A 17,871-nucleotide genomic window follows, 5' to 3' on the forward strand; every position below is an offset into this window, starting at 1 on the left:
TCACCTTAGCTACTCTCCGTTCAAGAGCAAGTTTGATAGTCTCTTCTGACATCCATTTTGATCTTTTCCTTTCCTGGCTTTTTAATGACTTCTTGCTTTCTTCTTGTGTGATGCTGTTGATGTCATCCCACCACTTGTCTTGTCTTGGTGTCCAGGGTGTTAAATCTTTTCTTCACATGGTCTCTAAATTCAGGTGGGATATAATCAAGGAATAGATACATTTTGGCTCTCATGGACTTGCTTTAATTTCCTTCAGCATCACCTTGAACTTGTTTATGAGTAGTTGATAGTGTGTTCCTCAGTCAGCTGCTGTCCTTGTTTTGACTGAAGGAAGGTGCTGAGCTTCTCCATTGCTTCTTTCCATAAATGTAATCAGTTTTATTTGTATGTATTTCGTCTGGTGAGGTACTTGTGTATAGCCACCATTTATGTTGTTGAAACAGGTATTTGCAATGAATAAATCATTGGTCTTGCAAAATTCTATCATGTGGTCTCTGGTATTTCTATCACCAAGGCCACATTTTCCACCTACCCACGATTCTTGTTTATTTCAACTTTCACATTCCAATCACCAGTAATTATCAATACATCTTGAATGCATTTTTGGTCAGTTTCATACTGCAGAAGTTGGTGAATATCTTTAATTTCTTCATCTTTGGCTTTGGTAGATGGTGCATAAATTTTAATATTTGTAGTATTAACTTGGTCTTCCTTGTGTGCATATGGATATTATCCCATCACTGACAGCACAGGATAGATTTGAAATGTTCTTTCTGATGAAGAAAGTTATGTCATTCCTTTCAATTTGCCATTCCCAGCATATTAGGTCATGTGATTGTCTGATTCAAAATGGCCAAACCAGTCCATGTTAGCTCACTAAGGCCTACCATATCAGTCTTTATGCATTCCATTTCATTTTTGACAACTTCCAATTTTTTGAGATTAATACTTCATACATTCCATATTCTGATTATTAATGAATGTTTGCAGCTCTTTCTTGCCATTTTGAATCATACCCCATGAGGAAATGAAGGTCCCAAAAGCTTTATGCCCTCCACATCATCAAGGTCAACTCTACTATGAGGAGGCAGCTCTTCCCCAGCTGTATTTTGAGCGTCTTCCAACTTGAGGTCCTCATCTTCTGGCATTGTAGCAGACTGTTGTTTCACTTCTGTTGATAAGGTTTTTGATTTTTTTGCAAGTGTATGGCCCGGTCTGTCTTAGTCTGGAAGCTCTGCTGAAACCTGTTTACCCTGGATGACCTTACTTATATATTTGAAATATTGGTGGCATAGCCTCCAGCCTCACAGCAGCACACAAGCAACCACAGTATGACAAACGGATAACACTAGTAGTGTTATCAAATGTTAAAGGAATAAAAATACTGATCTTTATAAACTTTATCCAGAATATGGAGGCTAGGGAGCATTTTTTGTTAAATTTTTATTTGGATTTGGGTGAAAGTTTACAGAGCAAATTCATTTTCCGTATAGCAGTTCATATATATTTTGTCTCATGACATTGACTGTAATTTCCCACAGTATAACAGCTCTCTTCCCATTTCCTCCCCATAGTTAATAGTTACCTCTTCCCTGTGTCCTTTCCTCTCATGCACTTCTGCCCCCAAGCTGTCTCCCTGTGCATACACAGCCCTTCTATTCCTCCATGATTTCTCTCTCCAGGGAGTGTATCTACCTAATGTAAACGTTCAACTTGTATGCCTATCTTTGGTTTGGCTGGAAGCCACATAAAACTCAAAAAATAAAAAAACAACCTCGTTGCCGTTGAGTTAATTCCGACTCATAAAGACCCTTCCTTGGGTTTTTGAGGCAGTATCTCGACAGTGGAAGTAGATTGCCCAATATCATTTCCAGACCTGAAGGGCAGCCAAGGGATTTCACCAGGCTGTATCAGACCAGCAAACCTAGTCCTTTTTTACTTTTTCTTTTCTTTTCTTTTTTTTTAAATGATTTTGAGTTTTATTCCACATTTGTTCTCCCACTCTATCCAGGATCTCCTACATAGATAGCCCTCCGAGTGGTTGACAGTTGTAGCCAGGCACCATCTAATTCTTCACATAGTGTACAAGTCCCTTGGACTAATTGTTTCCATGTGTCTTTGGTTTTCTTCATTCTTTGCTCTGGATGAGGAGAGACCCATTGCTGAATCTAGATGGCCCCTTGCAAGCTTTTAAGATCCCATTCACTACTCACCAAAGTAGGATGTGGAACAGTGTTTTTATGTAGTATGTTATGCCAGTTGAGCTTGATGTCCCCTGCAGCGGTGGTCCTGAGCCCACAGGCTCAACTACTGGCTCAGAGGGAACAATTTTTAACCTTTTTTTGATGCTGGAATAACTCTAACAGCAAAAGCTATTAAAGGCATTAAAAGAAATTGCAGACCAGTTTCCTCATAAACGTAGATGTAGAAACCCTCAGCAAAATTCTAGTTGATTGAATCCAGTAATAAAGAGAAAAAGAACAGTGTACCAATCAACAGTATATGTTGATTCACCAGTGTTAATTCAGTATTTAAATATCAATTAAAGAATCAATGTAAATCCACCACATTAACTAAGCAGAGTGGAAAAATCATAGGATCGAATCAGTAGGTACAGCAAAAGGCTTTGAAAAATTTGATACCCACCAAAACTCTTAGTGAACTTAAGAATATAAGGCAATCTCCTCAATTTGACAGTGGTTATATATGAAAAACCTACAGCTAAGTGATGATTTATTCAATGTTTTACCCCAAGATCAGAAAAATGGTAGTTCTGTAGGTATTTCTACACATATGTTCCTAAATATCACTATGATATAAAAAGTTGCACAATGAAAACCATAGGGCTTATGGGGAAAGTAGGGGTAGGGGCGCTATGGTGTAGTCAATTACATAATATGGCCTTTCTAGCTGTAAGTCTTTGTAAACTCCTTGGTGGAATTTGCTGTGAGCAACTGAGTAGCTCCTGATTGTTAGTTATCTACCTGGGGCATTTCTGTTGGGAGCAGCGTGAAGTAATTTTCTGGGAAGTTCATTCTCTCTTAGGTGTGTAGAACTCTGATGTTGGGATTGGTTGGTTTGGGACACTCTGCTAGGCTCAAAAGGAGCTCTCCTAGAGGCAGAAGGAGTCTCTCTGACAGCCTGCTGAGAAAGACATACTGCTGAAAGAAACATGCTGCTGAGAGAGAGACATGAGAGACACGCACTACTGAGAGTGATGTGCTGCTGAGACTGCCGGCTGCTGAGTGAGACGGCCGGCTGCAAGAGACTGAGTGCATTTCTGAATTTGAATTGTAGTCTGGTCCTTCCCTAATAAACCCCATAATCTGTGAGTTGTGGCCTTTGCAGTGAATTATTGAACCCAGCTGAGAGGCGGTGGGTGCTGCCAGAGGAACGGTTGGTGAAAGGGTTGGAGGGAGGCAGCATGTCTGGCCTCGTAGGAATAGGTCTTGGACTACTGATGATGATTCTGTCTTCCTCTTGTGGGGTTAGATAAGGTCAGAAGATGCACCCTCCTTACCCCTTTGGCAGGCAAAATACCCAAAGACAACATCAATGACAAAAAAGATAGGAACCTAATATAAACCACAGCAGCATTTTACCCATAAAATGACAAAAAAAATCATAAGAACCTAGTAAAAACCATAGTAAAACTCTGCTGTGGTTTTTAGTAGATTCCTGTGTTTTTTGTCAGTAATATAGGAGTCCCTGGGTGACACTCAGGGAGCTCTGGTGGCACAGTGGTTAAAGCACTTGGCTGCCAACGTATAGGTCTGTGGTTCAAACCTGTGAGCCAGAATTAGCTTTACTGTAGTTGGTTTGGTTTTGATTTGGGTGGTACAGACAGTTTAGTGCTCTACTATTGGCTGAAAGGTTGGCAGTTTAAACCACCCAGAGGTGCCTTGAAAGATAGGCTTGGCTATCAGCTTTTGAAAGGTCACAGCCTTAAAAACCCTATGGAGCACAGTTGTACTTCACAACACATGGATTGTAATCAACTCAGTGGCAACTAACAACAACAATAACATATTAAAAATGGCACTTTATGTTGATAAAGACTGGAAACTTTGTTTTGGGGATGGATGTAAGAAGAGTTTCAGCTTATGAGTTCTTGTGAGATGGTGGAAGGACAGTTATATGAAATCAGACAGGAAATGTAATACCAGATGTGGATGGATGTGGCACATAATATGAATTGGGATAGTGAGTTGACATCTGAGGTGTGTGCGTATATATGTTGTGTTTATTCTTACGTAGCTCAGTTTAGTTGGGTGATATTTTCTGTGTTTTCCAAGAACTTCTTTTGGACAAAATTGTACATAAGTAAACAAATTCTTGGGTTTACTCAAATTGTTCCATACTTAATCAATCACATTAGAAGAAAATAAGCATTTTTTTTTTAATTTGTATTATGATTTGTGTGAAAGTTTAGAGCAAATTCACTTTCCATACAGCAGCTTATATACACTTTGTCTCATGACATTGACTACAATCTCCCACAATGCAACAGCTCCCTCCCCACAGTTACTTCTTCCCTGTGCCCTTCCTTCCCATGCACTCCTGCCCCTGAGCTGTCTCCCTGTGCATACACAGCCCTTCTATTCTCCCATGATTGATCTCTCGAAGGAGTGTATCTACCTAATGTAAATGTTCATCTCATATGCCTCTCTTTTGTTTGGTTGGAAACCATGGGAGTGGGTTCAATTCTAGACCTGAAGGGCAGGTAGGGGCCATAGTCCCAGGGGTTCCATCAGGCTCTATCAGACCAGCAAACCTGGTCCTTTTTTCTTTTTTTTTAATGATTGAGTTTTGTTCCACATTGTTCTCCCACTCTATCCAAGACCTCCTACATAGATCCCCCTGCGAGTGGTTGACAGTGGTAGCTGGGCACTATCTAGTTCTTCTGGTCTCATAGTCCTATAAGCTGAGAATTGCATGGTTTACCAGTCCCTTGGACTAATTGTTTCCATGCATCTTTGATTTTCTTCATTCTTCTTTGCTCTGGACAAGGAGAGACCGTCATTGCGTCTAGATGGCCTCTTGCAAGCTTTTAAGATCCCAGTTGCTACTCGCCAAATTAGGATGTGGGACAGTGTTTTTGTGTAGTATGTTATGCTAATTGAGTTTGATGTCCCCTGTGACCATGGTTCCAAGCCCACATGTCTAACTATTTGCTCCCTCTAGGTAGCTGGCTGTGGCCAAGAAATGACTACAACCTTGTCCCTTGTCACCTCTACTATACACCTAGGAATTCTTACAGAACATACAAAAACACTTGTAGAAACATTGTCTGCTAATGCTATACATGGTCCTGGGCACACTCCCCCCTTCATTGACATACCTAATAGTTCAGCATGTTCACCCATGTATCCACCCATATATCAATGTTTGCCTTCACTGACAATGCAGTATTGTATATGCAAAAGAGTTCATCTTTGTTGTCCACACCTCTCCATGTCTTCATTTTCTTCAGTGCCATTGTGTTGATCACTGATATTTGGTACATTGCCCTTCTCTTCACCCAAATCAATACTTGTCTCTACCTATCCTCCCCTCTCACCCCTGGTAACCAACGAAGAAAATTTCCTTCTGTATATAAACCTTTGCTTGCTGAAAGTGAGGATGACTTGAGGCACTTACTGATGAAGGTTGAAGAATACAGTCTGCAGTATGGATTACATCTCAATTTAAAGAAAACAAAAATCCTTACAACTGGACCAATGAGCAGCATCACAATAAATGGAGAGAAGATTGAGGTTGTCAAAGAATTCATGTTGCTTGGTTCTATAATCGAGGGCAATGGAAGCAGCAGTCAGGACATTAGATGACACGTAGCATTGGGAAAGTCAACTGCGAAGGAACTGTTTCAAGTGCTGAGGAGCAAGGATGTCTTCTTGGGGACTAAGGTGCACCTGACACAAACCATGTTATTTCCAGTCTCCTCGTATGCATGTGGAAAGCTGGACAATGAATAAGGAAGACCGAAGAAGAGTTGATGCTTTTGAGTTGTGGTGCTGGCGAAGAATGCTGAAAGTACCATGGACTGCTAAAAGAACTAACAGATCTGTCCTGGAGAAGTGCACCCGAAATGCTCCTTGGAAGCGAGAATGGCCAGACTTCGTCTCACCTATTCTGATCATGTTGTCCATTCCCTGGAGAAGGTTGTCATGCTTGGTAGGGTGGAGGGTTGACGAAAGAGGGGGAGGCCTTAAACGAGATGGATTGACATGGTGGCTGCGATGATGGGCTCAAGTATAGCAGGGATCGTGGAGCTGGCACAGGATCGGGCAGTGTTTCGTTCTGCTGTGCATGGGGTCGCTATGAGTTGGAGATGACTAGACGGCACCTAACAACAACAACAGCAGCATTATTCTTCAGAGTTGGATAGTATTCCATTGTGTGTATGTACCATAGTTTGGTTATGCAGTCTTCTGTTGAAGGGCACCTAGGTTGTTACCATCTTTTTGCTATTGTAAATAGTCCTGTGATGAACATGGGTGTGCGTATATCTGTTCTTGTCCTGGCTCTCACTTCTTTAGGATATATACCTAATAATGGAATGACTTGGTCAAATGATATTTCTGATGCCAACTTTTTAAGGAATCACCATACTGCTTTCCACAGTGGTTGTATCATTTGGCAGTCCTACCAGCAGTGTATGAGAGTCCCAGTCTCTCCACATCCTTGCCAGAATTTATTATTTTTTGTCTTGTTGAACTTTGCTACTGGTGCTTGGGCATGATGGTATCTTGTTGTTTTGATTTGCATCTCTGTAATGGCTAATGATCACAAGCATTTCTTCATGAAAACAAGTGGTTTTAAAACCAGCATTACAGCAGAACAGATTATATTATTTAGCATTGTATTGGAGGTCCTAACCAGTACAGTGAAGCAAGAAAAAGAAATAAAATATTTAAAGGTTGGAAAGGAAGAAGTAAAGCTGTCTTTATTTGCTGATGACATGATTTCTGTCTAGAGAGTCTTAAGGCATCTATTAAAATTCCACTAGAACTATTGCATCATGAGGTTAACAGAACAAAGCAAAAAACCAAACCCACTGCCATCTAGTTGATTCTGACTCATAGTGACCCCCTTTGGGTTTTCTAGCCAGTAAATCTTTACAGAGGAGCTCTGGTAGCTTAGTGCCTAAGGCATTTGACTGCTAATCAGTAGGCTGGTGGTTCAAACCCACCAGCCACTCCTCAGAAGGAAGGTTGGGCAATCTGCTTCTGTAGTGATACTGCCTCAGAAACCCAAGGAGGGGTCGCTTTAAGTCAATATTGACTTGATGGTAATGAGTTTTGTTTTTTGTTTTTTTGAAAAATCTTTATGGAAGTAGATTGCCCAGTCTTCCTTCTGCAAAGTGGCTGGTGGGTTTGAACTGCCAACTTTCTGATTGAAAACCTTTCTGATTAACCTCTAATGAGGTTAAAGGTCAATATAAAAAGTCAATTGCATTTCTATACAATAGCAAAAAATGCTTAGAAAATAAAAATTTTAAAGCAGTGCCCTTCATTTCTAGTTGGCTTCTTCATGTTTGTTATAGTGTGGTTATTCAATGGCTGATTCTTTGGAAGTAGATTGCCAGACCTTTCTTCCTAATTTCTTTTGTAGTAACATCAAACCCTGAAGTACTCTTACTGCTTAATGATAAGACAGATAACCAATGGAAAGGTAAAAGTAGGTAAAACACTTGAACAAACACTTTACAGAAGAACATATCTGTGTGGTCAGTGTTACTGTTAGGTATTGTCGAGTCAGCTCTGACTCTTAGTGATCCTGTGTACATACAAAAGAATGAAACACTGCCTACTACTGTACCAGCTCATAATCTTTGCTATACCTGAGCCCATCATTGCAGCCACTGTATCAGCCCATCTCATTGATATGTTTTCAAAAATGAAAACATATTTACAAAAAAGTCTTGTATATTAATGTTAATAGAAGGTTTATGTATAATGGCCAAAATCTAGAAACAACGTAGTATGTGCTTTCAGTGGAGTGCTGTTCAACAATAAAAAGGAACTCACTAATGATACATGCTTTACTGATACATATTTTACATGGATGAATTGAAAAGGTGTTTTAAGTGAAAATGCTAGCTTACAAAATACTACATACTGTGTGATTCTATTCACATGAAATTCTGTTATAGGCAAAAGTAATCTATAGTGATAAAAATCAGATCGGTGATTGTCTAGGGTGAGAATGAAGGAACTTACTACCAAGGAGCACCAAAGAACTTTCTGGGGATGATAGTAATGTTCCGTTATTTATCTTGTTTAGGCTGACAGTTAAACAGTGTCAGAAGTCATCTAATTGTACACTTAACATCTCTTCATTTTACTGTATGTGAATCATGTCTCAATAAAGTTGACTTGTTAAAAAGAAATTTGTTGAGAGAGGTCATAGAGGAGTGGGAAGAACAGTCTTGGTTTCTGCCTTCTGTAGCTTTCAGACTAGAGTGACATCATGATCTATCAATAGGTGCTCTAATATTGTCAAATCAATGCCATTATAGAGTCAAGTATAAAAAAATAAGGGAATGGAGAAAGTTTCATGGAGGAAGTAATAGAGAAGCTAAACCTAAAGATTGAGAGAATAATCTGGCTCCAAAAGTGAAAAATTAATTAAAGGAGCAAGACTGTAGGCGTAGGATCCAGTTGTTGTTGTTATGTGTCGTCAAGTTGGACCCGACTCATAGCGACCCCTCCTTGGGTTTCCGAGGCACTACCACTAAGGAAGTAGATTGCCCCATCAATCTCCCGAGGAGGGCTGGTGAGTTTGAACTGCCAGCCTTCTGGTTAGCAGTCAAGTGCCTTTAGGCACTATGCTACCAGAGCTCCTAGGATCCAGTTACAAGGGTTTTTTTCTTTTTCAGGAATTATCAGATAGTTGTTAGTTTGTACTAGGAAAGTGACACCAAAGATGTTGAGAAGTGAATATATTCCAGGTCTGTTTGGATCTAAGCTTGACGTGAATCAAGTACTCACCTGTGCTCTAGGCTACTGTGCCCAGCAAGTAATATATATACTGAGTCACCATTTACTCAGCAGAGCTGTGAGATTAGACTGTAAGAACAGAACAAGGCAGAAACATAGTAGAGAGCAGGCAGATTATTAAGTCTAACCCCTATGGTTAATTCCTGATTATTTGCATTTCTTGGGAATAGCCATAGATGATTTGGTGCCTTTTTATTGCTAGAGCACAGGCTATAAGTGTTCTAGTCATTCAGAAGATTTTTTTAAAAAATTTTCCTCCCACTTTCTGTATCAAAGCTCTGTGATACTAATGATGTCTATTAATGCAGTAACCCCAGTAGACTGTTTTCTGCCAGTATAATCTTAGTTTTTGGTAAAGGACTTAAAGAATAACCTTTTTTATTTTTGGTAAAATAATGTTGGAATATAACTGTAATGTTTAATCTGAAATATGTAGATCTCACAGAGGAAGTATTAATGTCTAGTGGTTAAGAGCTAGGGCTGTTGAGTCACACGAGGCTTCAGTCTTAGCTCCACCACTTGCAAGCTATGTGACCCCTTTGTCTACTCTCTGAGCCTTAATTTTGTTCACTTGTGTAGTTGTTGTTGTTATGTGCCGTTGAGTCAGACCCGACTCATAGCGACCCCTCCTTGGGTTGCCGAGTCAGTATCACTATAGAAGTAGATTGCGCAACCTTCCTTCTGAGGAGTGGCTGGTGGGTTGAACCGCCAGCCTTCTGGTTAACAGTCAAGGGCCTTAGGCACTATGCTACTAGAGCACTTGTGTAGTAGGGATGATAATATTTTTTTATCTCATGGGCTTTTTTGAAGATTAAAGTAGATAATCCAGATAAAAGTCTTAACACAGTATCTGTCACATATGAAGGAGCACTGGTGGCACAGTGATTTAAGTGCCCAGCTACTAACTGAAAGGTTGGTTGATTCAGCCCACCAGCTGCTGTGCAGGAGAACGATGTGGCAGTCTGCTTCCTTAAAGATTTACAGCCCTGGGATCTTCACGGGGCTTTTCTACTGTGTCTTACAGGGTCGCTATGAGTCAGAATTTACTTGATGACAGTTAGTTTTGGTCTGGTTACTTATTATTTGGTAGGTTTTTGCTATTATGATTCTCTCTTCTTTTTTCAGTTAAAAGTGAATTAGTCATCTTATTTACACAACTGCTCATTTGCACAATGATTATTGCCTTATCTATCTAAAAGGTATAATGTAAATACTAGGTTGTAAATTTGACCTTGTTGTTACCTGCCTTTGAGTTAGCTGTCAGCACATGGCGACCCCGTGCACACACAGTGGAATGAACCACTGACTGGTTTTGTGCCATCCCCATGATTTGGTTGTGGATTGGACTGTTACGACTATATGAAGAATGCAGGATCAGGATTGGAGGGAGGCTCATTAGCAACCTGCGCTATGCAGATGACACAAATTTGGTTGCTGAAAGTGAAGATGACTTAAAGCACTTACTGATGAAGATTAAAGACTATGGTTTGCAGTATTGATTACACCTTAACGTAAAGAAATAAAAATCCTCACAGCTGGACCAATAAGCAGCATAAATGGAGAAGAGATGGAAGTTGTCAAAGATTTCATATCACTGGGTTCCACCATAAACACCACTGGAAACACCAGTCAAGAAATCAGGCAGTGTATTTATTGCACTGGGCAAATCTGCTGCAAAAGACCTCTTTAAAGTGCTGAAGAGCAAAGACTTTAAAGACTAAAATGTGCTTACCCAAGCCATGCCATTTTTAATTGTCTCATATGCATGTGAAAGTTGGACAGTGAATAAGGAAGATTGAAGAAGAGTTGATGCTTTTGAGTTGTGGTGTTGGTGAAGAATACTGAAAGTACCATGGACTGCCAGAAGTACTAACAAATCTGTCCTGGAAGAATTGCAGCCGGAATGATCCTTGAAAGCAAGAATGACCAGACTTCCTGTCACCTGCTTTGGTCATGTTGTCAGAAGGGACTGTTCCTGGAGAAGATACCATGCTTGGTAAAGTGGAGGGTCGGAGACAAAGGGGAAGAACCTCAGTGAGATGGATTGATATAGTGGCTGCAATGATGGGTTCAAGTATGCCAAGGATTGTGAGGCTGGCACAGAACCGAGCAGTGTTTCGTTCTGTTGTTCATAGGGTTGCTATGAATTGGAGCTGACTCAGTGGTACCTAACAACAACAGCTAACGGAAGTAGATCTAGGCCTTTCTGCCCTAGTCTGTCTTAGTCCAAAAGCTCCCCTGAATCCTGTTTAGTGTAATAGGAACATAGAGCCGTCCACTGACAGATGGGGGTAGCTGTGCATGGTATGCATTGGCCAAGAATTGGGTCAGGATCTTCCTTATGGATGACAGGAATTCTAACACTGAACCACCAGTAATTCTGTCTGACCTTAAAAGCTATTTTTTAACAGCTTTATCAAGGTCTAAGGAGCTCTGTTGGTGCAGTGATTAAAGTACTTGGCTGCTAACCAAAAAGTCAGCTGTTCAAACCACCAGCTGCTTTGCAGGAGAAGATGAGGCAGGTTGCTTCTGTAAAGTTTTACAGTTTTGGAAACTCTATGGAGCAATACTATTCTGTCCTATGATAGGGGTTGCTATGAGTCAGAATTGATTCAATAGCAGTAGGTTGGGTTACTGAGGTCTAACTGAAGTACAGTAAATTATACATATTTGTTGTATATAGGGTCACTCTGAGTCGGAATTGACTTGATGACAATGGTTATGGTATACAATCTGATGGATTTATACCATACTTTGTTTATTCATTCACCTGTTGACATTGAGGTCCTTTCTTGGGGTTTTTTTTTTTTTTTTTTTTTTTTTTTGGTATTACAAACAAAGCTGCTGTGAACATTCTGTACAAGTCTTTGTAAGACATTTGCTTTCATTTTCCTTAGGTAAATGTCTACTTGTCGATTGGCTAGATCTGATGGTAGGTGTGTATGTAACTTTTTTATGAAACTACCAAACTGTTTTCCAAAGTCTTTGTACCATTTTACATTCCCGCCAGCAGCGTGTGAGTGTTTGATTCCATGTCCTTGTCAACACTTGGTATATTGTCAAAAAACTATTTTTAAAATTATTACCCCTTAATGTCTTTTTTCCTGTTGTTGTAAACACATAGGATCTTGCATAGAGATTATTTGGATAAAGTATAAAATGTACCAGATAACTAAAAATTTTAAAGTTACTTTTGAAAATGTTTGAAGCTGTACTGAAGTCTCTTAATTGGGAAGGTAAGAGATGGTTTTTTAAAAAGTATTGGAAAATTGAAGGGGTACAGTTTGCATTTGAGATGCTAGTTTGGGAGCATGTTTACCTGTTTTTTATGTGTGTTTTTTCTTTTGATAGAGTTTTCCAGAAAAGGACCTTCTGCACTGTCCATCTAAAGATGCAATTGAAGCCCATTTTATGTCATGTATGAAAGAAGCGGATGCTTTAAAGCATAAAAGTCAAGTAATCAATGAAATGCAGAAAAAAGATCACAAGCAGCTCTGGATGGGATTTCAAAATGGTAAATACAGTACTGTTTAATTTTGAAATCCCACTTCATCAACTATGATATAACTATAGCCCTGTGAGTAATTGGTATATCTTAGGATTGGTGGTAAGGGCTCTAAGTCCCTAGGCATGTTTGACTGCCAACCTAAAGGTCGGTGGTTTGAACCCACCTGTCAGTATTGTGGAAGAAAAGCCCTGGCATTCTTCTTTCCTTAAGATTGCAGCCAAGAAAGCCTTGTGGAGAAGTTTTATTCTATAACACATGGGGTTGCTTTGAGTTGGAATTGACTCAATGGTAACTAACAACACTAGGACTGGTGGTACAAGTTTAAAATTTTGCAAAGTAGCTACCATTAGTTACCCCTCCTTATATACTTTTTATATTCTACTTGTACCTTACTAACATCTATCTGATCATAGATACTGTAGTGTGAGACTGATCACTTTGCCCATAAGATACGAGTTAAACTCTCTGTATTTAACTTCTCAGGAAAGGGCCCTTACTCCTGGTTAGTGGTCCTCATTCCTCAGGCATGGCCCTCTAGGATGCAACTAAAAACCCTGGGTGTGAACCAAGGTATTTCTGGTTTGGCAGAGCTCAAAATCTAGCACAGTAAATAGTGTGCTTTTGTTTGAATTCTTTTTCCCTTTGCTAAGATTTAGAAGAGACACTCAAGGAAAAAACAAGGGCAACCTGGAATTCACCTCTGTAGTTTACCTCTTTTGAAGATCATAGCTCCTTAATCTTGCCTGCGTTCATGGCTCTGTAATTCATTCAAACAGTTGTATTATGTACAAACAGTCCTCACTTTCCATGATTCTAATATACTTGAATTTTAGTTACCACAGTTTAGTAACACTCATCAACACAGTTCACATTTCAATTACAATAAAATATTAACTATGGGTAATTGCATAAAGTACAAACTTCATTTTTAGCTTTTCAGTCTACATATCATTACTTAAATAACAGTTGTACATCCTGATAAGTGACTATTCATGTCACTCTTTCAAAGTCGCCAGTGATGTGTCTCTGCGCATCTGTTACTCAGTTCTATAGACTGGAAAATACATAGTTAGTGTTACCTCCTTGTCTCCCAGTAATAGACCCATGAGACATTTTATACAGGTGGATAATTGAAAGAGAAATAGGCCACCAAAGATAAAATTGCAGCCAAGAAACAAAAAGTGATAATACTAGAAGTGAGATTTGATAGAAGGTAAGGGAAGAATAAAAGAAATAGGTGACTGAGGGATTGGTGGCACTGCCGTCGTTTCAAGGACTTTAGATATTCAGTCAGAGAAACTCAGTAAAAGTGAACTTACCAACATAAGTAAGGGAAATAGTTGTGATGGAAAGGATGAAGATGTCCCAGAAGTGATGCCACCAAACAAAATTCACATTAAAGAGATTCTCAGAATACGTAGAAAGTGCAAAGGATAAAATACTGGAAGTTGACCCAGCCTTGGAAAGGAATGTAACAGTTTGTCAAGGTATGAAAAAGATGCTTGCTCATAACTTAACTGTTGTAAAATTGATCAGTGTTCAAACAACATTTGCTAAATTTTTTTTACAAAGAAAGCACTTTAATTCTTTCTTATATCTAAATATTAGTTTTACCTTTAAAATTTTCCTGTGCATTTATAAGCATCAACAGGAAGAGAGTTTTTCATGTTTTAGCAAATTTTTTAAAGGTTGTGAAACAATCATAGTTTTTACTATTCCTTATTTAGATCACTTTGCACAGTTTCTGCTTACGCAGTCATTTTTCCAGTCCAGCACTACTATGCATAGCAAACGCTGCCTATATTTTGTCCATCTTTGATAGTTGTTTTTTGGCCAGGAAGGTAAGTTAGTCCAATATAAGTAAGATACCTTTTCATGGCAGTAATTAGAATAAAATATGAGAAAACTCATCTGAAAAGACAATTTTTTAAAAATGTGATCCATTTTATCCTTTGGATTATATTATTACCACATCAAAGAGGTATCTGTGGTTACTTCTGTTTACTTATCTGTGGTTATTTATCTGACTTTCACTGTGCAAATTAGAGGGTAAGATCTATGACCTCAGTAGCACAAAGGCACGTATTTTCTGACAGTATCTACTATAAATTAGTTACCTCATTTCATTTTTCTTTAAGTTGTCTAGATTTGACCTGGGTTGTATGGAGTTGCTCTTTAATTTCATATTCATATACATGTTATTTCATATTTATATACATGCATGTGCCTCCCAATGTTGCTCAACTTGATTATAAACTTTGCAAAGATAGGCACCAATCCTTTCACCTCATAGCTGAGTATAGAAATTCTTATTAAATAATTAAAAGAATTTACAATCCCTTACAAAGGTATACCTTTTCCTTTTTCTTGCTGGCCTTTTGAAAATGAAGTAATATTTTAGGAGACTTCTGAAAAAGAAGATAGCCTCAATGGAAGAAGACAGGTTTTGTAAAGAGAGGAGGGATCTGAAAATAATTTGACTTCAGACTTAATTGAAGTCGATAATTTAAATGTACAGATAAGTAGAGGTTCTTGAAATCTAGTGTGGATTTGGTGAGCCTGCTATAAAGAGCTTATGAATTCAGAGGATTATAAAAATGATTGAAATGGTTCAGTTGAGACACTGAACAAAGACCTAGTTTTTAGTCTCAGCTTAACAGTAGCTTCCTAGGGCAAATCTCTGAACTCTTTTGAGCTTCATTTCTTTTCTAACCTATAGAACAAGAGAGTATCTGCTGTGTTGCCATACAGGTGTCTACAGGCCTTTAATGAAACACTAATACATTTTATGTGAAAATGTTTGAAAGGAAGGAAAGCTATCTTGATGAAAGGAATTGTTGAAGTCAGTATGAGATTCCAGATTAGAGATTGGCAAACTGTGGTGACCTGTAAACACCCTGTTCGTATAAATATCATTGCACCTAGTGATGCCCATTCTTTTATATAGTGTCCATAGTTGCTTTTCCCACCAGCCACTCCTTGGAAGGAAGATGGGGCAATCTACTTCCATAGTGATATTGCTCGGAAACCCACGGAGGGGTCGCTATGAGTCGGGTCCAACTCGACGGCATACAACAACAACAACAACAACAACATAGTTGATTTTATGCTGCAACAGCAAAGTTAAGTAGTTATGACAAAGACCACAAGCCATCTGACCCTTTAAGAAAAAGTTTGCTAACCCCTAGCTGGCTGACCAAACCATTGTTCATATTTATTATTGACACAAAGCATGCCTCATAGTGTCACATGTTCAGAACTGGTATAACTTAATGTATCAGACTGAGCTTAGTAACTACCTTCAATTATTACTATTTTTTAAAAATTTTTATTGTGATCTGGGTGAAAGTTTACAAAGCAAATTCACTTTCCGTACAGCAGCTCATATACACTTTGTCTTGTGACATTGACTACAATTTCTCACAATACGGTAGCTCCCATTCCACTTCATCCCCATATTTACCTCTTCCCTGTGTCCTTCACTCCCATGTACTCTTGTCCCCTGAGCTGTCTCCCTGTGCGTACACAGCCCTTCTATTCTCCCATGATTGATCTCTCAAAGGAGTGTATCTAGCTAATGTAAACGTTCAGCTCATATGCCTGTCTTTTGTTTGGCTGGCAGCCACAGGAGTGGGTTTACTTCCATACGTGAAGGGCAACTAGGGGCCATAGTCTCAGTAGGTTCTATCAGCCTCTTTCAGACTAGCAAACCTGGTCCTTTTTTTTTTTTTAGTATTTTTAAGTTTTGTTCCGTATTTTTCTCCCACTCTATCCAGCATGTCCTACAGAGATCCTCCTCTGAGTGGCTGACAGTGGTAGCTAGGCACCATTTAGTTCTGGTCTCATAGTCATATAGACTGAGGATTGCCTGGTGTACCAGTCCCTTGGACTAATTATTTGCATGCATCTTTTGTTTTCTTCATTCTTCTTTGCTCTGGAGGAAGAGAGACCCATTGTTGCATCTAGATGACCACTTGCAAGCTTTTAAGATCCTAGTCACTACTTGCCAAAGTAGGATGTGGAACAATGTTTTTGTGTAGTATGTTATGCCATTTGAGCTTGATGTCCCCAGTGACCATGGCCCCAAGGCCACAGGTCTTACTACTTATTTCCTCTTGAGTAGCTGGCCAAGAAGTCACCACAACCTTGTCACTTGTCAGCTCTACTATATACCTGGACATTTTTATAGAACATAGAAATATGCATGTAGATACATTGTCTCCTGATCCTGTACATGGTCATGGGCATAATCCCCCCTGCCTTGTTGTTGTTGTTAGGTGCCATCAAGTCATTTCCAACTCATAGCGACCCTATGCGCAGCAGAACGAAACACCTCCCAGTCCCGTGCCAGCTCCATGATCCTTGCTATACTCAAGCCTATCATCACAGCCACCATGTCAATCCATCTCGTTGAAGGCCTTCCCCTCTTTCATCAACCCTCCACCTTACCAAGCATGACATCCTTTTCCAGGGAATAGTCCCTTCTGACAACATAACCAAAGTAGGTGAGACAAAGTCTGACCATTCTTGCTTCTAAGGAGCATTTTGGCTGCACTTCCTTCAGAACAGATCTGTTAGTTCTTCTAACAGTCCATAGTACTTTCAATATTCTTCATCAATACCACAACTCAAAAGCATCAGTTCTTCTTTGGTCTTCCTTATTCATTGTCCAGCCCTCACATGCATGTGAGGCGATTAAAAATATCCTGGCTTGTGTCAGGCGCACCTTAGTCCTCAGGGAGACATGTTTGCACCTCAGCACTTGAAAGAAGTCCTTTGCAGCCCACCTGCTCAGTGCTCTATGTCATCTAATGTCCTGACTGCTGATTCCATTGGCATCTATTGTAGAACCAAGCAACGTGAATTCCTTGACAACCTCAATCATTTCTCCATTTATCATGATGCTGCTTGTAGGTCCAGTTGTGAGGATTTTTGTTTTCTTTATATTGAGATGTAATCCATACCGCAGACTGCACTATTCAGTCTTCATCAGTGAGTGCCTCAAGTCATCCTCACTTTTGGGATTGTCAAAGTTGTGTCATCAGTGTATCGCAGGTTGTTAATGATTCTTCCTCCAATCTTGATGCCACATTCTTCTTCATATAGTCCAGCTTCTCGGATTATTTGCTCAACATATAGATTGAATAAGTATGGTGCAAGGATACAACCCTGACACACTCCCTTGATTTTAAACTATGCAGTGTTCCCTTGTTCTGTTCGAACGAAAGCCAATGTACAGGTCAGTGTACAGGTTCCTCGTGAGTACAATTAAGTGCTTTGGAATTCCCATTTCTCAATGTTATCCACAGTTTGTTATGATCCACACAGTGAAATGCCTTTGCATAGTCAATAAAACACAAG

General features: G+C 39.4%; 1 protein-coding gene across 1 annotated transcript in view; it reads left to right on the forward strand.

Moving 5' to 3' along the window:
• The window catches only part of ATG5 (autophagy related 5), a 172,792-nt gene that overhangs the window by 47,679 nt on the left and 107,242 nt on the right, over window positions 1–17,871 (forward strand). Inside the window, exon 4 of the mRNA XM_007940840.1 lies at window positions 12,354–12,516. Coding sequence (XP_007939031.1) covers window positions 12,354–12,516 — 163 coding nt within the window. The remainder of the gene's footprint in view (window positions 1–12,353; window positions 12,517–17,871) is intronic.

Source organism: Orycteropus afer, unplaced genomic scaffold (assembly GCF_000298275.1).
Source record: "Orycteropus afer afer isolate SDZICR_OR568_19922 unplaced genomic scaffold, OryAfe1.0 scaffold00072, whole genome shotgun sequence".
In the NCBI taxonomy this organism is placed as follows: Eukaryota; Metazoa; Chordata; class Mammalia; order Tubulidentata; family Orycteropodidae; genus Orycteropus; species Orycteropus afer.